Source organism: Geotrypetes seraphini, chromosome 1 (genome assembly GCF_902459505.1).
Source record: "Geotrypetes seraphini chromosome 1, aGeoSer1.1, whole genome shotgun sequence".
NCBI lineage: Eukaryota > Metazoa > Chordata > Amphibia > Gymnophiona > Dermophiidae > Geotrypetes > Geotrypetes seraphini.
This window is the reverse complement of record NC_047084.1, coordinates 265,106,736-265,128,019: the sequence shown is the minus strand read 5'-3', so window position 1 is coordinate 265,128,019 and position 21,284 is coordinate 265,106,736. Positions and strand designations below refer to the sequence as shown.

Sequence of the window (21,284 nt, the reverse complement as noted above, 5' to 3'; positions counted from 1 at the left end):
AACAATTTACCAGTAGAATTAAGGAAGAAAGAATCATTTCAAAATTTTCAGACATCTAAAAGCACATTTTTTTCAAATGGCTCTCCCGAAATGAATAATGGAATGGGGACCGCAATCTGCCTTAATTTGTACTGATTTGTGTTGATTTGGATTTATTTATTTATTTCATATAACAGTTTTAGTGGATATGTTTTAGAAATGTTAATTTTGATGCTCTCAAGCTGTAAAGTGTGCTGTTCTGGGGGTTGTATTAAGACCTGCACTAAAATATGACTGTTTGCTATCAGGCTGCTTCAGAGACTTTTTCTCTCTCTTAAATTTGTTTTATTTTTAATTTTTTATCTTCTTTCATTATTTCTATCTTCTATTTCTTGATTTTTTTGATCTTGGAAATGTATTATGTTATTACGTATTTTTAGTTTATCCAAAGGTTTCTCGCATAAGAGATTCATCAATAAATTCTTATCTTACCAAGCAGCTTCTAAAGATCCAGAATGGAGTTATCTGGTCCATTTTTCTACATCATAATGTGATAAAATAATACTTCTACAAGGGTTAGATGTAAACTATCTGATGGTGTAATGAAGACAGAGTGCAGGTTAAATGTTATCAATGGAGGAAAAAGCCTCAGACAAGGGCCCTCCCACCTCCACAATAGTGGAATAGCGGTGGTAAGGCGTTCACCTCACTGTCTCTAAAAACCTCCTCATAGAGTTCCTATAAGCGTCGGGAGCAACATGGGCCATTCAGCGTGGCTCTCTGCACTTAAAACTGCTAGCACAGTTAATAGAAGAGGGGGCTAGTGTCGTTGACTAGAAGTGAAATAATGAATTTTTTCAGATATAAATATCTGGGAATAGTATCGACCTTCATAAGTAATGTCTCTTCTCCTGACAGGTGCAACGAAAACGCCGTGGAGGTCGAAGTACTAGACAAACCCACAAACAGAATAGGTTAGTAGGCTCATCTTCAGGGATGGCAACAGAAGGAGAAACTATAGAACTTACAGAAAGTGGTAAGTGTATTAGGAGAAAGACCTGTTTGGGTTGTGCACCTACTTATATAGGCTTGTTGCTATTTATTTTTATTTTTTTTTTAACAATGTTGAGACAAATAAGAGGTCTGGATAAAGCTGTAGTAGTATTGAGATTTTAGATTGTTAGGTGCACAGCATATTTCTAATAGCGCAATACTAGTGGTTTTCATCCAGTGTAACAAGTGTACAGGATGGCGTCCCTTACACTTTGTTTCCTTTGTGGGCCTGCCTTTTGTGCAGTAGAAATTTGATCCTGGATTTCACTTTGGTAACAGTACATAAGAACATAAGCAGTGCCTCCGCCGGGTCAGACCACAGGTCCATCCTGCCCAGCAGTCCGCTCCCGCGGCTGCCCAAAACAGGTCAAGACCTGTCTGAATCATCAGAAGGGGCTCCCTTGCCACCTTGGTTTCCCATTTAAGTCCTGCCTTCCTATCAAAGTCCTAGCCCTCCGGTCTTGCACATGCACGACCAGGTTAGTTTATACTCATTACCTGATTTACTTCCTATACTTGTGTTATATCCCAGCTCCTCCCTCAGTATCCCACGATCCCTTTATCCCTCAGGAATCCATCCAATCCCTGTTTGAATCCTTGTACCGTATTCTGCCTGATCACTTCCTCCGGTAGCGCATTCCAAGTGTCCACGACCCTCTGGGTGAAAAAAAAATTCCTTGCTGTATGTGTATGAGGAAGCTTTCTGCTGTGGAAGCTAAAAACGGTTGAGTCCTGGGATTAGAGCCTGTAAATTTGCTCAACTTGTACCTAAGCTTTATAACTGCTGGAACTACAATGAGACCTAGGACCAATTCTTACTGCAGCCCAAAAAGGTCTGCAGTTAAGGGAATTTGAGCTTAGAATTCACAGCTAAAGTAAGCCAAGGTGTGGGGGTGGGGAGGAGAGAGAAGGAAGCATGAGATGAGTGCATAGAACCACTGCCTACTACATGAGTTCAAACACTGACTTTTTCCTTCTCTGCTTTTAAGAGATCCATCAATAAAGAAACTGTTCCCCTTCGTTCCTATTGTTTTTCCCTTCGGTCTCTTTCTATACCTTATTGTAGTTCACCCCTCTTACCTCTCGTTTAATTGTAAGTCGATTCTATATGTCTTGAATGTATATGTCCATTGTTTTACATTTTGTCCTCCCCTTTTTATCATTGTAAATCGCCTAGAATTTTGGATAAGCGTTTAACCAAATTTTAAATAAAACTTGAAACTTAAAACTTCTTGACACAGGAGCACATGTAAAGAGGTTGAACTCCTAGGTCAGAACATCACCTTAACTCTTCCCAAAGTTTATTCCAACCAAATGACGCTGTTACAGAGAACACTTGTGTCTAGTACACTCCAATCTGACCTGGGGTAGCCTAGAATCGCCAGAGCTCTGGACCATATTCTGTGCCAACCTCCTAACCACCTTGAAAGTCACTGGTATCATCTTAAGACATACCTTCAACTGGATGGGCAGTCAGTTCAAGGATCTTAACAAAAGGGTTATGTAATCCCTTTTCCCCTTCCGTATAACTAGCCTGGCTGCTGTGTTCTGTATCGGAGGCAACCAGCAGAAGCTCAGGTGGAAGTAATCCAGGCATTTAAGAACTAAACTTGGGTCATCAAAGCCAGATCAGGTGGAGATAAATAGGACTGGAATTTCTGTATTATCTTCAGCTTCCAATAAGAGAAACTTGTTAGAACAGAGATTTGTGGCTCAATTGTCAAAAATACATCTGTTCAGATCCCAGGTCCTTCACTTTTTATGCCCAAGACGAACAGATTGTATCTAACTTTATTTATTATTACGGACCTCTTCTCTTCCTCGTAATTCATACGCTCGCAACCACCGAACCACACTAGCCAACATACATTCAAAGCTTCCATTCTCCTGTCCTAAGCAACAGGACATTCAATCTGAATATCACTGGAGAGAGAACAGGTAAACCTTGCCCTCACTAGCTCTTTTAATAGTTCTTGCATAGATATTGAAATAAAAGGGGACAGAACTGACTCTTGTGGAACTCCCTGGTCCAGCTGATCAGCTCCCATATCTTCTGGCTGTGCACCCAATTTTTTTTTTAACCTATTTACTGATGCACAGCTTTAAGAGCCATTTTCCATAAAACGTTTTACATATGGGGAAAAAATGATTCAATTTATGCATTCTCGGGGTTAAATACAACAATATATACACACACGTGTACACAAACTTTCAAACATGACCTTTAAGCTTAAATAGGAGTCAGATTCAGTATAGTACTGTATGCTGTCATTTGGGAAATCTAAATACAGTTTTTATGTAGGAAGGTATACTATCTCATAGATAAAACTTCAAATCTGCAGTGTCTAGAGTATATTTACCTTGATCCCTGTTCCTGAACCCACTTTGTTAGGCTGCTATTAAAAATGCTGACAGGAAAAAAGGCAAATTCAGAAATGTTTCATTATCAGTAGTTTCATTCCTAACTCTTAAAACCCTAAAACCCTACAAATTCCTTAATATAATGATTTAAAATCCTGCGTAATTACACATGAAAGTTCAAAGCATTATAAACCAAGTAGAGGCCAGAATCAGTTACCAGCTGGAAGCCTAAAAGGAGCAGGAAGAAACTGAAGGCCTTGGTAGTATAGAGCTCAACTTAAAAGTAATCCAGTAATAAGATGGCTACATTGGATGTATATGTACTATATATGTATTTATCACAGGACAAGCAGGCAGCATATTATCACAGATGGGTGATGTCATTCACAGAGCCCCAGTACGGACAGTGTAAATGTGTACTGTCACTTCTTTAGAAGTCTTGACACTGCTCATGTGTGAGTGCCTTCTTGCCTGACGTTGGCTCACTGGACCATCAGTTCTTAGTTTTCCACGGAGCTAAGAAGATGAGTGTCGGACTCTCTCCAATTGTTGCTATTTTTCTCTTTTTGTGTGTGTGTGCCTTGGTTTGTTTTTCGTAATTTTTTTTATTTTTCTTTGTAGTATTTTATTTTTTCAAGAGTTTCTCTCAAAATTTTTTCTTCCTGTTTTTTGGGCCTTTGATCCTCCTTTAGCCAGTTTTCCAGCCAGAGGCATCGACTCTTTCAGTCACCAAATCAATTGACCCTCGGAGGAAAATTTGAGTTGTTCGATCTCGCATTGGCAGTCTTTCCTTCGATATCGAAGCCTTCTAGCAGCTTCAAAAGATGTTATCATTGCAACAGGACCATATCAGTTACTGATCTGCATAATTGGTATCTTCAGTACCTTGGTCCTGAGCATTGAGTCCTGAGCATTGAATAGACTCTTATCTTCATTACTCAAAGTTACAAAAACACTTTTTGAAGACTCAACGTCTATAACAGGAGAAACTTTTTGGACCCCAAGATCCATCAAAGATGTCCTCCACGTCTGATGTTGAAAAAGCCACGTCAAAATCAGCACCACAATTGCCGCATCATTTGGCATTAACCTCCTCGGTACCAACACCATCTAATAAACAGGCTAAGAAGGATTCTTATGCCTCACCTCGCCGCATGACACCAGCATCTCTAGCATCGAGTAAGTCGATGCATGACAAACAGCGTCATCAGCAATCTCGCTCTCCGTCATTACAGGAAGTGACATGCCTCTAAAGTCTATATCAAGGTCACACCTTGACACTCTGCACCAATGGTACCATCAACACCCTCTGTACTACAACTTACCAATCGGGACCAACTTCATGAACTGCTTCATAATGAATTAGCAGATATGCTTTAAAGCCAATCAAAACTAACTACTGCATCAACTCTTCTAATATTGGCCCAGCCCAAGCACGGCTCTATGAGGCTTCATGGTACTAAGTCTCCTCTGACACAAATCCAGGTCCTATCATCGGAGAACTTTCTCCTCATCGATGTCAGACTGTCATCAAAGGAAACATAGGAGTTCTTTCCGATTCTATCATTGGAACCATAGCCACCATGCCACACAGCGTCGTGCTCCTTTTGGAGATACAATTTTTCAAGTTTATTTAGTATTTTGATTACTTCGCATAGTCCAAATCCAATGCGAATTACACAAGTTCCAAAATTATAAAAAAAAAAAATTATAAAACTAACAAGACATAATATTCATTACCAATACATCTCAAGTCATAGAGCAAAAAGACTCCAATCTGTACCTTCAAGATTTCTCTGATCCACAGCATTCTGCACCAGAGACCTATGGGCTTTCATCAGATCCATCTCAGCCTAAGCATAGGTCACCACCGAATAGCCTTTCTTTTACCACATTCATAAGGCAAATAGGTCAAGCTCTTCCTGTGCATATAGAATCTGAACCAGAACCAAGAGCTGCACTTTTCGATACACTTGACTTTGAGCAAATTCTGAAGGAATGTCTAAAATTCCCACTCCATGATCACATGCGAAAAATCCATGTTGAAAAACTAGGAGACTCCCCTACTTATTCCTGTGGCACCATAAAAATTGGATTCCTTTTGCAGGGTACATGTCCTGGCTTTTAATAAGCTTCAATTGCAGTATCAATCTCTTCTGGTAGAGTCTGTTTTGAAGAGGTCCAGCTCCAGATCATTTGCCAGTACTTCTCTAAGTAGGGAGGGTCGTACTTTGAACATGTTTGGCTGTAAACTATTTCAAAATACAATACTTGCCGCATTCTCAACTACAATTTCTATATGACCTTCTATTTCAAGCACTTAGTAAGCACTTGTCTCACTTCGAACAATTTGTCCCTGTAGACCAGCTTCCTGATTTTCGACAGATTGCACATAATCTTGAGACCAGGAAATTCATGTCAATATCAGTCTTTGATGTTTTTGATATAACTTCCAGAGCATCGATCTTACCTATTACAATGCGACGGCATGGCTTTGTAAATCAGGCTTGAATCCCACTCTCCAAGACTGTCTTGCAAATACCCCTTGTTTAGGGAACTAGCTTTTCTGTGATCACATTGAAAAAGTGATGCATAGGATCACCAGGCAATGAACACAGTATGACTTCTCCTTTTAGCATCTAAGTCGATGACACAAAAAACTCCTATCCATTTCTATGATCCTAAACAGTCATCTACATCCTTTAAACAGCACTACACTATGCCACCAATATCTTCCAGAACTCCATCTCCAAAGCACCCTAGAAACCAATGTTCTTAAAAGTCTCAACTCTTACTTAGCAGAAGTTGACTCAGTCTTTTGGTGCGCTTCTGGAATGCCTAATCAACATCCTACAACCTTCCATGTCATTCGGAGGACCACTCACCCTCTACCACTAACAATGATCCCTCTACTACTAATACTTCAGTTTCGCCTGTGATGAAGTAAGGGTATGCTCTATATCTATCAGAACTCCTTCCAAACAAACTAGAAGCAGAGTTCTCTTTCAGTTCCCAACAGCCTTGCCTCTTTCTTTAGAAACTCTCAGCCCTTCTGCAAGTTCAATGCTATTAGACTGGTACCATCTCAGCAGAGGGGCAAGGGATTCTATTCCAAGTATTTCCTCATACCAAGAAAGATGTGAGGTCTTCAATCAATTCTTGCCCTTCTTGCCCTCAACAAATACTTAATCAAGGGAAGAAGAGCAACTGACCCAACCACCAGGGGAGGGAAGAAAGGGAGACAGACAGAGACCTGACCATGAGGGGAGGGGAGAGGGAGGAAGTAGAGAGACATACCCAATAACCAATGGAGGGAGACAAAGCCAACAAAGGAGGGAGGAGAGAGCAAGCAACCCAACTATAGAGGAAGGGAGAGGAGAGCCAACTAGGGAGGGAGGGATGAGAGAAAGAGAGAGCCAACTAGGGATGGAGGGAGGGATGAGAGAAAGAGAGAGCCAACTAGGGATGGAGGGAGGGATGAGAGAGAGCCAACTAGGGAGGGAGGGATGAGATAGAGAGAGAGCCAAATAGGGAGGGAGGCATGAGAGAGAGGGAGACAACTAGGGATGAGAGAGAGAGAGCCAACTAGGGAGGGAGGGATGAGAGAGAGCAAACTAGGGAGGGAGGGATGAGAGAGAGCCAACTAGGGAGGGAGGGATGAGAAAGAGAGAGCCAACTAGGGAGGGAGGGATGAGAGAGAGAGAGCCAACTAGGGAGGGAGGGATGAGAGAGAGAGAGACAACTAGGGAGGGAGGGATGAGAGAGAGAGAGCCAACTAGGGAGGGAGGAATGAGAGAGAGCCAACTAGGGAGGGAGGGACAAGAGAGAGAGAGAGCCAACTAGGGAGGGAGGCATGAGAGAGAGACAACTAGGGAGGTAGGGATGAGAAAGAGAGAGCAAACTAGGGAGGGAGGGATGAGAGAGAAAGCCAACAAGGGAATGCGTGAGGAGTGAGAGAGAGAGCCAACTAGGGAGGGAGGAAAGAGAGGGCAGGATCACAGGAATATTTGCTGGGAGAAAAAGGTGAAGACGAAGTAGATAGGATGATGTTTGAGAGGGCTAGATTCTGGGAAAAAAATAAGGGAAATGTTGCCAGGCGGGAAGGAGAGAAATGGTGAACACAGTGGTGGGCAAAAGGAGGAGAGGGAAGAGAGGGTACATACGGAAGGGAAAGGAAAGGAAGGGGCAGGGAGATGATGGGTGCCAATGAATGGCAGGGAAGAGAAGTTAATCATGAAAGATGGGTAACTGCAGGAATGGGTAAAATCGATATCTGTTCTTTGCAGGGAACCCCACCCACTACAGTTCCCCAATATTCACCCCCCCATTGTGAGTTTGGCGGTTCCGGCAGTTCCAGGCCCTACACCCCCTTCGCGGGTCTGGCGGCTCCAGCCGGCTTCCCTATATAGGGGAGGGCTGGGAGGACTGGAGCTGAAGGGGAGAGAGCTATAGGATCTGCAGGAGGAAGAGCTGGACGTGTTGAGGAAAGGGGCTGAAGGGAAGAGAATGGAAAAAGAGATGCCATACTAAGAAAATGATGGACTAAGGAATGAAATACTGAACACAACAGAGAGAGGGAGAGGCAGGGAGTTACCAGAAACAGAGGGGAAATAATGGGCATGGGGAAGAGAATAGGGACAGGGACACAAAGGGAGATTCTGCATGGGAATGGTACATGAACAGAGAGGGGCAATTCCAGACATGGAAGAGGGTATATTGACACAGAGGGAAAGTGCTAGTTGTGGGAGAGAATAGGAACACAGAAGGGAGATGAGTAATGCAGGACGTAGTGATGATAAATACAGGGATATGCTGGACGGGGAGGTATAGAGGACACAGTGAAGGGAAATATAGGGACACAAAGATGGAAGATGGATGGTAAGCACAAAGAGGAAGTCAGATTGCTGGCTTTCCAGTCCACAGGTTCTAGGAAAAAGCACCGGATTCTGAAGAGGTTGGATGTTAAGAGTGGTTCTCTGATAGCCTGAACTTGTTGGGGACTTCAAGATATCTGTCCATCATTTTGTGCTGACAAATCCAGCTAGGTGTAATGCACTGGCTTTCGGGGCCACAATTGCCAGTTGGATCCATAGGGCCTTACATCAGCATATATTGTTTGTGGGAAAGTCTCCTGTTTCCGTAAAGACATATTAAACTAGAAGTGTAGTTTTGGTCATGTCATAAACTTGGCCGGTCTCCCTGAGGTGATTTCTAGTGACTTTGTCCATTCTACATACATTTTACAAGTCTTTCCAGAATGGATGTGGCAGCAAGGGAGGACTCTGCCTTTTGGGTCGTCAGTGGTACGAGCCAGCGTAGTAATCCTGCTCTATATTTCTGGGACTGCTTTGTACATCCCATTTGTCTAGAATTACATTACATTAGGGATTTCTATTCCGCCATTAGAAATATACATTATTATTTAGATCATCACAAATCTGTAATCCTTTTTTCACTAGATTTGTCTGCTGCATTTGACACCATTGACCATGAATTATTTCTCAATAGATTAAAGGCCATCGGAATCTGTGATCAAATATTTGATTGGTTTAAATCGTTTTTATCTAATCGTTCATTGACAGTTACCTGGTTCATAGACAACGGCGCGAAAGACAAAAGCGCGTGCCGACAATTGAGCGCAGCGTGGAGGTGCGTGCCGCACAAAATTACAGTTTTTAGGGGCTCCGACGGGGGGTTTTGTTGGGGAACCCCCCCAGTTTACTTAATAGACTTTGCGCCGGCGTTATGGGGGGTTTGGGGGGTTGTAACCCTCCACATTTTACTGTAAACTGAACTTTTTCCCTAAAAACACGCGGCGCGATGCGACAACGCGGCGCGATGTCTATTAAGTAAAGTGGGGGGTTCCCCCCCACGCCCCTCCGTCGGAGCCCTAAAAACAGTAATTTAGAGCGGCATGCGCCTCCGCGCTGCGCTCAATTGTCTGGGCGCGCCTTTGTCCCGGCGTGCTTTTGACCTGACACCCAGTCACCTTTAACAATTCCATTTCTAAGCCTTATACTCTTAATTATGGTATCCCACAAGGATCCATTTTATCATCTCTGCTGTTCAATATTTTTTTATCCCCTCTGCTGACTTTGTCAGTACATAGGATTTACCACTTTTAGTTATGCAGACGACATACAAATCATTCACCCATTTGATCCAGAAAATAAAGAACTACAGCAGATTAATCTAAAATTAGAAAAAGTTAAACAATGGCTTACCTCCCATATGTTAGCCCTAAACATACAAAAGACTAAGGCTCTATTATTTACATGGAAACAAGGAATCAATCTATGTGCTCCTTTCATTCTCGACAATATCCCTATTGAGCTTGTATCATCTATCGACAACAAACTTTTCTATCATGATCATATAAATAATACTGTTAAATCATGTTTCTTTAGACTTAGTTTAATTCGGTCAATCTCTAAGTTTTTAAAACTAAAATCCTTAAACATTTTACTTCACTCATTAATCATTTATAAACTCGACTACTGCAACTCCCTATTCTTAAATATTACACAAAAAGAAAAGAAACGCTTACAAATTATCCAAAATACTGCCGTTAAACTCATCTATAAAGGTAAAAAATATGATCATGTCACTCCTCTTCTGATTAAATCTCACTGGCTCCCCATTAATCATCGCATTACTTATAAAATTTTATTATTAACATTCAAAACTCTTGATATTAACGAACCTCAATTCATTAGTAAAGTACTTATTCCATATAGTGCCTCACGTTCTCTTCGGTCAACTAACCAAAAACTTCTACTAATTCCTTCCTTGAAAATTATTGGAACCCGTTGACAAGATATGTTTTCAGTATCAGCACCACAACTTTGGAATTCTTTACCTCTACAATTAAGAGATGAAAGTAACCTAAGCTATTTTAAAAAGAACTTAAAAAGCTTTTTATTTAAGGATGCTTTTAACTTGTAAATTGCTTTTGTAGCCCTTCTTCCTTCCTTTACTTTCTTCCTTAACTTTCTTCCTCTTTATGTTTGTCTTTCTTTTTCCCACTGTATTACTCTATCAGTTTGCCAGTTATACTCATTGTGTAAACATTTTTAAAATTTATTTATTGTGTAAATTATGTCTGGTTTTTTTTTTGTTTGTTTTCTGTTTGTTGTTTTTGTTTTAATACTATGTTAAACTATATGTTACTTTTATATATTGTAACTCGCTTAGAAAAAATTTTAATTAAGCGATTAATCAAATATAAATAAAACTTGAATGACACACTTATTGCACTAGAAAAAGAGAGAAGGTTCTTACCTTGCTAATATATTTTCTAGTAAATAGGTGTATCATTCTAGACCCCCGCCCTGTTATTTTGCACGTTCTTATCCAAACCTGCAAGTTGGATGCCAGTCAGACGTTAAACATATGAAAAGTAGTCTGTTGCTAGGATACTTTGAGGAGGTATTTGAGCTCCATTAATATTTCTGTTTGGCATGATTGTTTAATGGTTAAGATGTTTGTTAAAAATTTCAGAGCAGAACAAACTTGTTTCCCCATACCCTTGTTCCCCATACATCTGTTCTAGAAAGGGTACTTGCCTGCTTTGGAACTTATTGTAGAGGGCAGCAGAGCCCTCTGAAGTAGAGAGTTGCATGGGGACAGAAATCCAACCTGTTCCTTCCCATCCCTGTTGGACTCTCTCCAGTCCCCATCTGTCCTCGCTGGAATCCAATCCGTCCTAGCAAGTAATCTCTTCATCCCCCCTTTGTGAAGAAGAGCGTTGCACGGGGCAAAAATCCAATCCATCCCCGCAAGTAATCTCGTCCATCTCCGCCCGTCCCCATCTACTTCAGAAGTAGATGGGGATGGAACAGATTACTTGCGGGGACTGGTTGGATTCCAGTATTTATAGTCCACCACTTGAAATGGGAGATCCTAAAGAAAAAACTATCCTTGAAACTAGGATTATTTTAGGTCAATTAAAAAAGAAATCAATTTAGAAAAGCACTTTATATAATTAAAGCTTTTCACTACTCAGCACAGGGTTGCCTATCTTCCTTGAATCCAAGAAACTTTTCAACCATTCCAGGCCATAAAAAAATATATATATCAGTTGACCACAAGTCACAAGACATTTATAAGGAAATCTTAGCAGAAATTTAGCCCTATGAATCCACCTGTTGCCTCAGTGAAAGAAACTTTTTTGTGTGTATATTCTTATGTACTCTTAGATAAATCCAAAAATCCACATTTTTTTGGCTCATGAATAGCTTTTCTCTGTAGTGAAAATAAAGTCTCAAAACATGATTTTGATCCTGTGGAAAAACAAAGGTCGCTAGGAGAGTTTCACGAGAAATAGTTTGTCTCTGATTTTTCCAAAAATGCAGTCAAATCTAGGCTGTCCTGTGATATCTCCTGAACACTCAAAATCTGGGTAACTCTAGAGATCTTCTCATGGACAGAAGAAGCTTTGGGGGATTATTGTCTTAATGTAAAGATTCTACTAAAATAGCTGAACCGTAAAATCTTTCCAGTAAAAATGTTAACCAGAAATGCACATAGGGTTGATAATACAAAGGTCCACAAAACTAATGCAGAAAATATGCCACACTGAAGAAATTATTACAATAAAACATGTAATAATTTTTTCAGTGCAGCATATTTAAACTATTAGAATTTTATTAAGTACTATTTTAAATGCATTGAACAATTCAGACTGCTTGAAGCAGCAGACTTGATTTTTAGCATTTGTTATATTTTTACTGCTTTGCAAAAATATGCTCAAATATATAAAATTGTGTGTGGGTTTTGTTTTTTTTTCTAGCTGGTGAAGAAGTTGTTGATCTTACTTGTGAATCTTCAGACCCAGTAGTTGTTGATCTAACTCATAATGATTCTGTTGTAGTAAGTACCAATCTGATAAAGAATTTTGTGTGTGTGTTTATAGAAATGAAAAAATATTTTAAATATATTAAATCCATTGTGAGATTACTACAGTTTCCTATAGCTAGTGTTTCAAGACTCTTGTAGCCTTTGGCAGCACACTTTTATAAACTTGTATAGTAAAATTATGAATCTTTTTTAAACAAAATTTATAAGAGAACCATTTTCTGGTGGTCTGTGCCCTGTTTATTTGGGCGGAAATAGATCTTGGTGATTTGGTGCAAGTAAGAAAGGAGAAGGATCATAGAGGAAGGGATCTGGAGGGATGGAATGGGAGAGCAACACTGAAGAAGGGATATTAGAGGCAGAAGCATAGGGGATGAAGTAGAGATGGAATTTTAGGCAGACTGCAGAATAGAGATAATCATGGAGCAGAGCAAAGGGAAGAAAGGAAGGAGAATGATTCCTACTCGCACCCCAAAGCACTGTCTACCGATTTACTGCCCATACCCTTTGGATCCATTCACAGCCTCCCCTGCATATCTTCTCTGATCCCTTCATTCACTCTTCACATTTTTTGTTTCCTTACACAGTCCACAGTTCCTCTGATTCCTTCAATTTTGTAGTCTTCCCTCTCTTTCTTCTCCTCCTCCTTTGATTGAGGAGGAAGAGAGGTTCAGGCCACATCTCCCCCTTTTCCACCTGGTTCTATTCTGTATTGCATTTTGAAATGTCCATACACTTCAAAACACGTCTTATCAACACAAGCATAGAAAAAAAAAAAAAGGACGTGGTTTGAAGTACTGCACTGCTGCTGTCTTTATTCTCCAAGGACAGATCACTATGTGGAGGAGGGAGAAACAGAAGCTCTGCCACTGCTGCCTCTGATGTTGCTGCCATACTTCAGTCTTCATTCTCCAATTAAAATTCCATGATTGTGGAATTGGCAGGAAGGGCTCGTTGTGGAATTACAAGAGATTTGTAATGCTAAGATATAAGAAGGACTTTTGTAGACCTTATGCTAGAGATTCCTGACCACCTGTTTCTAGAAAGTGATAGAGAGCAAATAGATATTCCAGTGCAATAGGTGTGCCATTCTAGACAAGCAGGTTATCTCCCCATGGCCGCGAGCCATATGCAGAAGAAATCCATTCTGGATTTTTTCATCCCTCCTACTTCCCTGGGAGCTCTACTGCCACCTGCAGTTTTTTTTCCCCTTCTGCACGTGAGCTGGAAGGAGTGTTTCTGCTCTGCTCTCTCTTTTCTTATTCGGTGTTTTTTCAACCTTATTCAGTGTTTTCAGTGCTCTGAGCTTTCACCTTGATTCCAGCTCTGCCTGCATGGAGAAGAAGCAGACTCCGGCTGCAGCTGATGGGCCGATCTCTGGTGATACCTATTAGCCAGCCTGCAGAAGTATTTTTGGAGCTTGGGGGCCGTCCTGCTTTTCATCATCACCTACTGCTTTGCAGGGGTTCGAGAACAGGCTATTTGGCATTTGTAGGAGGCTCAGCGGTGTCTCATAGGGTGCCAGCTGCTTTTTCACTTCCCCCCTACTTTGTTCACGTGCTCGTCGGTCCACGAGGGTAGAGGTGTGGTTAGGCATTGTGTCTGACCGGCAGCCCAAAGATCAGCATTAGAGAGGTATTTCCAGATTGAGGCGGTGATTCTTCTCATTTCCAGCTACTGTAAAAGAGCTGAGGCAGGCTGCAGCACATTGCCAGCACAGATCAAAAGAACATAAGAATAGCATCACTGGGTCAGACCAATGGTCCATCAAGCCCAGTAGCCCATTCCCACAGTAGCCAAATAACGTGCCAGGATTATGCAAAATTTGTGCCTCAGGAACATCCTTGTGCCACGGAGAGGCGGGAGCACCCTCTCCCTTGTATGCTAAGGTGACAAAAAGAACAGCTAACCTGTTGGGGTGGTCATCTCTATTTTTGGGACCTGGAAACAGTGACCATTCCACACATAATAAGGACACGGTTGCCCCATAGACCAAGAAATGCAAAATTAAGAGTCATCTTTGGGTAACTCAGTGCTCCCTAGTCAGGATGCCTTCTCTCTGACTTTCTGAAATTTTTGTAGAAAGCCTTTCATAAGAGCCGGGCTTCTGCGCATTCCCACTGCACCTCAGTTTCATCCACATGAGGCAGTGTCTTGCAAGACATAAGAACATAAGAATTGCCATCTCCGGATCAGACCCTGGGTCCATCAAGTCCGGTGATCCGCACACACGGAGGCCCCGCCAGGTGTACCCTGGCATAGTTTTAGTCCCCATATCACTGTATGCTTCTCAAGGGAGATGTGCATCTAGTTTACCCTTAAATCCTAGAACGGTGGATTCTGCAATTACTTCCCATGGAGAACATTCCAGGTGTCCACCACTCGCTGCGTGAAACAGAACTTCCTGATATTCGTCCTGGACCTGTCCCCCCTCAGTTTCAGTCTATGTCCTCTTGTCCGTGTCACACTGGACATTGTAAATGACTGCTTTTCCTGTTCCATTTTGTCGAATCCTTTCAGTATTTTGAAAGTCTCGATCAGATCCCCTTGCAGTCTCCTCTTCTCAAGGGAGAACAACCCCAGTCTCCTAAGTCATTCCTCGTAGTCCAGGTTCTCCATACCTTTCACTAGCTTCGATGCTCGTCTCTGAACCCTCTCTAGCAGTTTTATATCCTTCTTTAGGTATGGAGACCAATGCTGGACGCAGTATTCCAGGTGCGGTCTGACCATGGCTCTGTAGAGCGGTATTATAACTTTCACTGATCTACTCGTAATTCCCTTCTTTATCATGCCTAGCATTCTATTTGCTTTCTTCGCTGCTGTCGCACATTGTGCCAACGATTTTAGGGTCCTATCTATCAGTACACCCAGGTCCTTTTCCTATTCGGTCTTTCCCAGAGTTACACAAGCCGTCTTCCCAGTCTGCCACTGTCCAGGACGTGGGAGACTTTGAACGTGCTTTTGCATTGCGGCCCAACATATAGGGTACCTTATGCCAATAACAATGGGAGTTGGGAAGCCCTGAAGAAACGGTTGTATACCGTGAAACATTGGCTAATAAACAAGACACCACAAAAGTTCTGTAACGCATTTGTCAGTGTTGCTATATAACATCTCAGTCCCACATTTAAGATTAGCATAGTGGCAATTGTATATTCTCTAAGGAGGTTTTTTTCTGCCGATGATGTGGGTGGAGGAGGTTTCAGCATTTATTCTCTGCCAGAACAAACCTGAGGCTTTTTCTTCCATTGAGATAATACTCTCAGCCTAACAAGTGGAGCAAATTATTTATTGTTATTAACAATGTAAGGAAATTCTTCTTTACGGAGAGGGTGGTGGATGCCTGGAATGCGCTCCCGAGAGAGGTGGAGGAGAGGAAAACGGTGACGGAGTTCAAAAAAGCATGGGATGAACACACTGGATCTAGAATTAGAAAATAATAGTAAATATTGAAAAACTAAGACCAGTACTGGGCAGACTTGCACAGTCTGTGTCTGTATATGGCCGTTTGGGGGAGGATGGGCTGGGGAGAGCTTCAGTGGCTGGGAGGGTGTAGATGGACTGGAGTGAGCTTTGACGGAGATGTCGGTAGTTGGAACCTAAGAACAGTACCGGGCAGAGTTTAGATTCTTGCCCAGAAATAGCTAAGAAGAAGAAGAAAAAAAAAAAAAAAACCCAACAAATTTTTAGATTGAATCAGGTTGGTCAGACTAGATGGACCATTCGGGTCTTTATCTGCCATCATCTACTATGTTACTATGTAAATAGGTATTTTCCTAAAAATATTATTTATTCAATTCATATCAAATTAAACTTGAAGTTAGAATTAAAATTAAAATGGCAATTAATTATATGCATTTCCATAAACATAATTTTTCAGTGGGAGAGACTTATTACACATGAGACAAAGTTGTCTATGCATGTGGAGAAAAGTTCTCCACTGATCAGAGCTTCATGGTTGTTTATTTACTACTAGTGTTTAAGCCCGTTACATTAACAGGTGCTAGAATAGATGTGTAAACTTTTAGCACAATAGAGTGTTGAGGCCTTTCTTTCTTTCTCTTTCTTTCTTTGCTTTCTTCTCCCCCTGTCCAGCAGTTGCCCTTCTCCCTTCCTTTTACCTCCCCCCTGTCCAACAGCACCCCTTCCCTGCTCCCCCTGTCCAGCAGTAGCCCTTCTCCCTTCCTTTTACCTCCCCCCTGTCCAGCAGCACCCTTTCCCTGCTAGCCCTGTCCAGCAGTAGCCGTTCTCCCTTCCTTTTACCTCCCCCCTGTCCAGCAGTACCTTTTACCTCCCTCCTGTCCAGCAGCACCCCTTCTCCTTGCCCTGCTCCCCCTGTCCAGCATCTGCTAGCCCTGGCAGCCTCTGAGCTTTTGCTAGGCTGGCCCGCCTTGCATTATCCAAGTGGGCCAGCTTAGCAAAGGCCCCGTGGCTGCTTGATGAAACCGCGGCTGCTGCCACTGCTGGTCCGGGGGTGAGAAGAAGAGGCGTCCCGGCAGTGTAGGCAGAAGGCAGGAAGTCAGTCGGCGTTGGAGATTGGGGCAGAAGGCAGGAAATCAGCTGAGGCAGGCATGGGTGATTGGTGGCAGGCGAATTATTGTACTGCGCATACAGAGGCACAAGGCACGGACGCACAGAGTTTTGAAGTTCGCATGTGCACCAAGGGTTTTATTATAGCGGATTACAATATAGTCACTTAGTAATTTTGGTAATTCATTGAATTTCCAGCATTAAAATGTATAATCTAGGGGCAATAAACTGCTTCAGCTAAAGCATGGATGATATATGTGTGTGTGCATGTGTATGTTTATTTTCTCTTTCACCTTATCTATGGATGGATTATTTCAGATTCATAGAAGTTTGGAAATTATATTACATTTAGTTTTTAATGTACAGTATAAATTTGTACAATATATTACACATTGCAGTAAGAAAGAGAAAGTAATATTTGAATTTACTATAAATTGGAATAAATCTAGCTGAATCAAGCAAACCTATAAAGTATTAATGCTCTGTACAACTGTCTAACTTCTGTTTTTATTCTTTCCTTGTTCTTCACAAGATTGTTGAAGGTGAGTAGCCTTATTTTGTGTGCTTTAAATAAATTACTGATGCTTGGTTTTAAAACAGTATATGGAATATAATTGATCATCTATTTGATAGTGCTGATAATGTACCTTTTTATGTACTTATTAAGCATCACCAAAGTGGTACCTAGCCTGCACTATAAATCATATACAGAATGAAGGAATTAATTTTCCTTTTCTTCTAAAGTATGTATCTTTATGATAAGCATTCAACTATCTAGCAGTTATGAGTAAAGTAACATTTTTCATGTAACGAAAAGGACAAGGGAAGGAAGAGGATGCTCCAGAAAGAATGAGAGAATACTTTTCCACTGGAAGAGTGCTGAAAACCTGAAATGTTGTTCTAGTGCAAGCCTTGCAGAAGGAATTCACCCTGGATTTTTTCTGAATCCCTCCTACTTCAGAGGGCTCTTCTGCACCGACCACATTGACAACTCACTCTACTTCATCTTCAGTGCTCCCAGCTTCGGGGGAGCCTCGTAAGTGAGCTAAGAAATACTACTATGTCTCCCCTACCAGATATTCATTGGCATAATCTTGGGCATCTTCTCCATCAATATACTGATTCCCAATCACCATCCTTACAGTTGGTGTCTCCTCAGAGGCTTGCCTTGGTTTTGAGGTCCCCAAAGCCTCAACACATAACTCAACAAGTGCCTAATGTACCCTTGTCAGTATTGATACAGGCACCATTGCTGCAAGTACAGCTTCAAGCATTGCTGCAGCAAAAACTGACTGGGTTACTGCAGCCACATCCTGTCCTGCACAGCCTCCTGTATCATCACTCCTGGCATCGGCCACACAGTCTATCAAGGTATCGATCTCGGATGCCTTGACATTAAGCTTCCACATCTAAAAGACGCTCGACACATGTGTCCTCTAGAGCAGTGGTTCCCAACCTTGTCCTGGAGGACCACCAGGCCAATCGTGTTTTCAGGCTAACCTTAATGAATATGCATGAGAGAGATTTGCATATAATGGAAGTGGTAGGCATGCAAATCTGCTCCATGCATATTCATTAGGGCTAACCTGAAAACCCGATTGGCCTGGTGGTCCTCCAGGACATTGTTGGGAACCACTGCTCTAGAAAGTGGAGCACACTAACTTCTCCTCAAGGTTCTTCGTGTTACTCTCAATGCTCTCCTTGAGGCTCCACTACCAAAGGAGCTAATATCAAGGACTCCGACTCATATTTGTCACCACACACTTTGGATGAATACCTGGAGTATTCTGTGGAAAGTATTATGAGACACCGTTGGATCCTTTAACATCTCTTCCTCAATGCAGGTCCCCACCTGAAGGTCTGTCTTTTACCAACTTTATTAGACAGATGAGGCAAGCACTCTGAACTCTGAGGACTTTATTAGAGATCAGACTCCATAGGTGACCCTTGAGGGGAGGAATTCTGGCCTAGTGCCTAACCCTCAGTAAGCCTGGTTCTAAGAGAGATGTTGTAAAGGCTCAGCATTAAAGATAGTTTTCATAGCAACCTGTGAACTAATTGCATATATAATTGCTTGAGGTGAGAGCTGTTGACTAAAAGGCTTCTTTGGATTTGTTTAGGACCTTTTTGAGACTTTGGGGAGTAGTAAGTGGGAGAGAGGCCTGGAAAACTTTTTAAGTCGAGCCAAGTGCGCTATACTTCATGGAGGGTGTGAATCCTCTCACCTTAACTGAAAAACGCTCCTTAAGGAAAGACCTCTGGCTTAATTCTGCCTCTTAGTTTGAGATTGAACTCTGAGGACTTTTAGAGATCAGACTCCCTTAAGGGTAATTCCCTCCTGCCCACCCCAAGGCGGAGCTTTTTTTTGGCTCTTCAGCCAAACAGGAACAGGGCATTGCTTTGGTAGGATTTTTCTATTCTTTCTTTTTCTCCTAGGTGTAAGTACTTCTGCAACCAAAGCATGGCTGGGGAACATCGTGTCACCAAAGCTGCTACTTAGGTTACAACTTCTATTTCTGTGCAGACAGAGATATTATCCAGGCAGAGAGAGTGGTTCCATGTGCAAGCTGTCTTCAGCTTGAATCTCTCATGAAGGAAGTAAATGAACTGAGAGAGAAGGTGACAAGACTGAGAAGCATCCGTGAGAACGGGAGGTACATCGTTGAAATGGTTCAGGAGGCTTCAAAGATTTCCAGCAATGGGGAAGAAGAGGTTGTGTTGAAGGAAAATAGCTGGACTCAGATTATAGAACCCTGCAAGATTGGTACTGTGATTCCACTCACCCTTGAACTGAGGAACCGGTATGCTTCCCTGGAAGTGGAAAGATGGGAGCATCCTAGGGAGAAGAAGTACCAAAGCTTGAAATCCCCCAAATTTCTGGATCCATGACCACTAGGAGGCATAAGGTAGTGGTGGGGTTGGCAATTCCCTTCTGAGTGGTACAGAAGTGTCCTTCTGAAGACCAGACATGATGTCCAGGGAGGTATGCTGTCTTGCCTGGTGCCAGATTGGAAATGGGGAGAAATCTTATGGGGCCAGAAACAGAGTACAGAGAGAGAGAGAGATGGTGGGCAATGAAGGGAGAGAAGTTGGACCTGGGGTGGTATGGAGGAAAGGGGAAAAAATACTTGAAGGGAGAACTGTTGGGAAGTGGACCTGGCAGGCAGGCAGGGTTGGGGGGCAGTTGGGAAGAGAAAGGGAGAGAAGTTGAATCTGGAAGGGATGTAGGAGACATTTTAGGCCTATGGATGGAAGGCAGAGAGATGCAGCATCTCTTGGGGTTTTTTTTCCTCCATTTCATTGTTCAGCATCAAGGAGGGAGGGAAGAAGAAAAACAGAAAAGAGAGGAAGCAAAATGTTGGACCATGGAGATAGAGGAGGAGAGATGGACCCATGGGAGGGCAGGAGGGAAGAGAGCTGGGATAAGAAAGGGGATGGAAAGAAAGGGACAGGGAGTTATAGCCTGACCAGTGGAGAGAGGGAGGGGGATTTTGAAAGTGTTGAGCCATGTGGATGAGGTCGAAAGGGAGATGACAAGATGAGTGAGAGAGCAGTGAGTAAAGTGGTAGAAATGTGGTAATGGGGAGTAGATAGAAGGAAATAGGAGGCTGGGAAAGGAATGAGATGGGAAATGGGAGAGCTAGGGACTAAAAGAAGATAGAGAATCGAGAGGTAGCTGAACATTTAAAAAAGAAGGGTGAGAAAGAAGGCAAGATTTGAGTGGACAGAGGCAAAAAGAAAAAGTTAAGAAAGCTGAAAGGGAAAAATCAATACGTTGGGGACAGGCATAAGGAGGAAATGGAACAAGAGAGAAGAGGAGAAAAAAATAAACAGCAGACACTGGAAAGAGAATTAGACAAAAAGTAGAAAGAAAAACTGGGATCAAGGTAGAAAAAATTGTTTTATTTTGAATTTATTAACTGGAATATGTTGGGATATGTGCATCACAATTATTTTTGTATTCAGTGGCGTAGTCATATACAGCTGATTTGAGGGAGGGACTGGAGCCCAAAATTAGTGGATTGGTACCAAAGTTTCTCTCCGCCTGAGTGCAATTTACAAATACTTCCGAGCTATTGGGGCTCAGGTAGATACTCTATATACTTTCTCGTGACCAAGAAAAGCTCAGGAGATTGAAGGCCTATTCTGGACATTCAGCTTGTGAATGCAGATTTCAAGGTTCCATGCTTTTGAATGGAGGCCGTGCATTCAGTCATTGCAGCAGTGGCCCCAGGAGAGTTTCTTTCTCTGGATCTCACGGAGGTGTATTTGCACATTTCCATTCTTTTAGCCCACCACAAACATTTGCGGTTTCATGTTCTGGAACAGCATTACCAATTCTCGGCTTTGTCTTTAGGGCTGGCGACAGCAGCCCGCACATTCACCAAGGTGATGGTTGTCGTGGCGGCTTACATGCAAAAGATGGGTCTCCAGGTTCACCCTTACTTGAGGTGCTGGAGGACCTGGATTGGATTGTCAACTTCAGGAAGAGCCACACAGTCACT

General features: G+C 42.2%; 1 protein-coding gene across 4 annotated transcripts in view; it reads left to right on the top strand.

The window, feature by feature from the left end:
- The window catches only part of RNF4 (ring finger protein 4), a 67,706-nt gene that overhangs the window by 16,135 nt on the left and 30,287 nt on the right, over positions 1-21,284 (top strand). For all 4 annotated transcript variants that reach the window (XM_033950707.1, XM_033950698.1, XM_033950724.1 and 1 more), the window contains exons 3-5: positions 898-1,015; positions 12,185-12,264; positions 17,312-17,321. In XM_033950707.1, the coding sequence (XP_033806598.1) occupies positions 898-1,015; positions 12,185-12,264; positions 17,312-17,321 (208 nt within the window). The remainder of the gene's footprint in view (positions 1-897; positions 1,016-12,184; positions 12,265-17,311; positions 17,322-21,284) is intronic.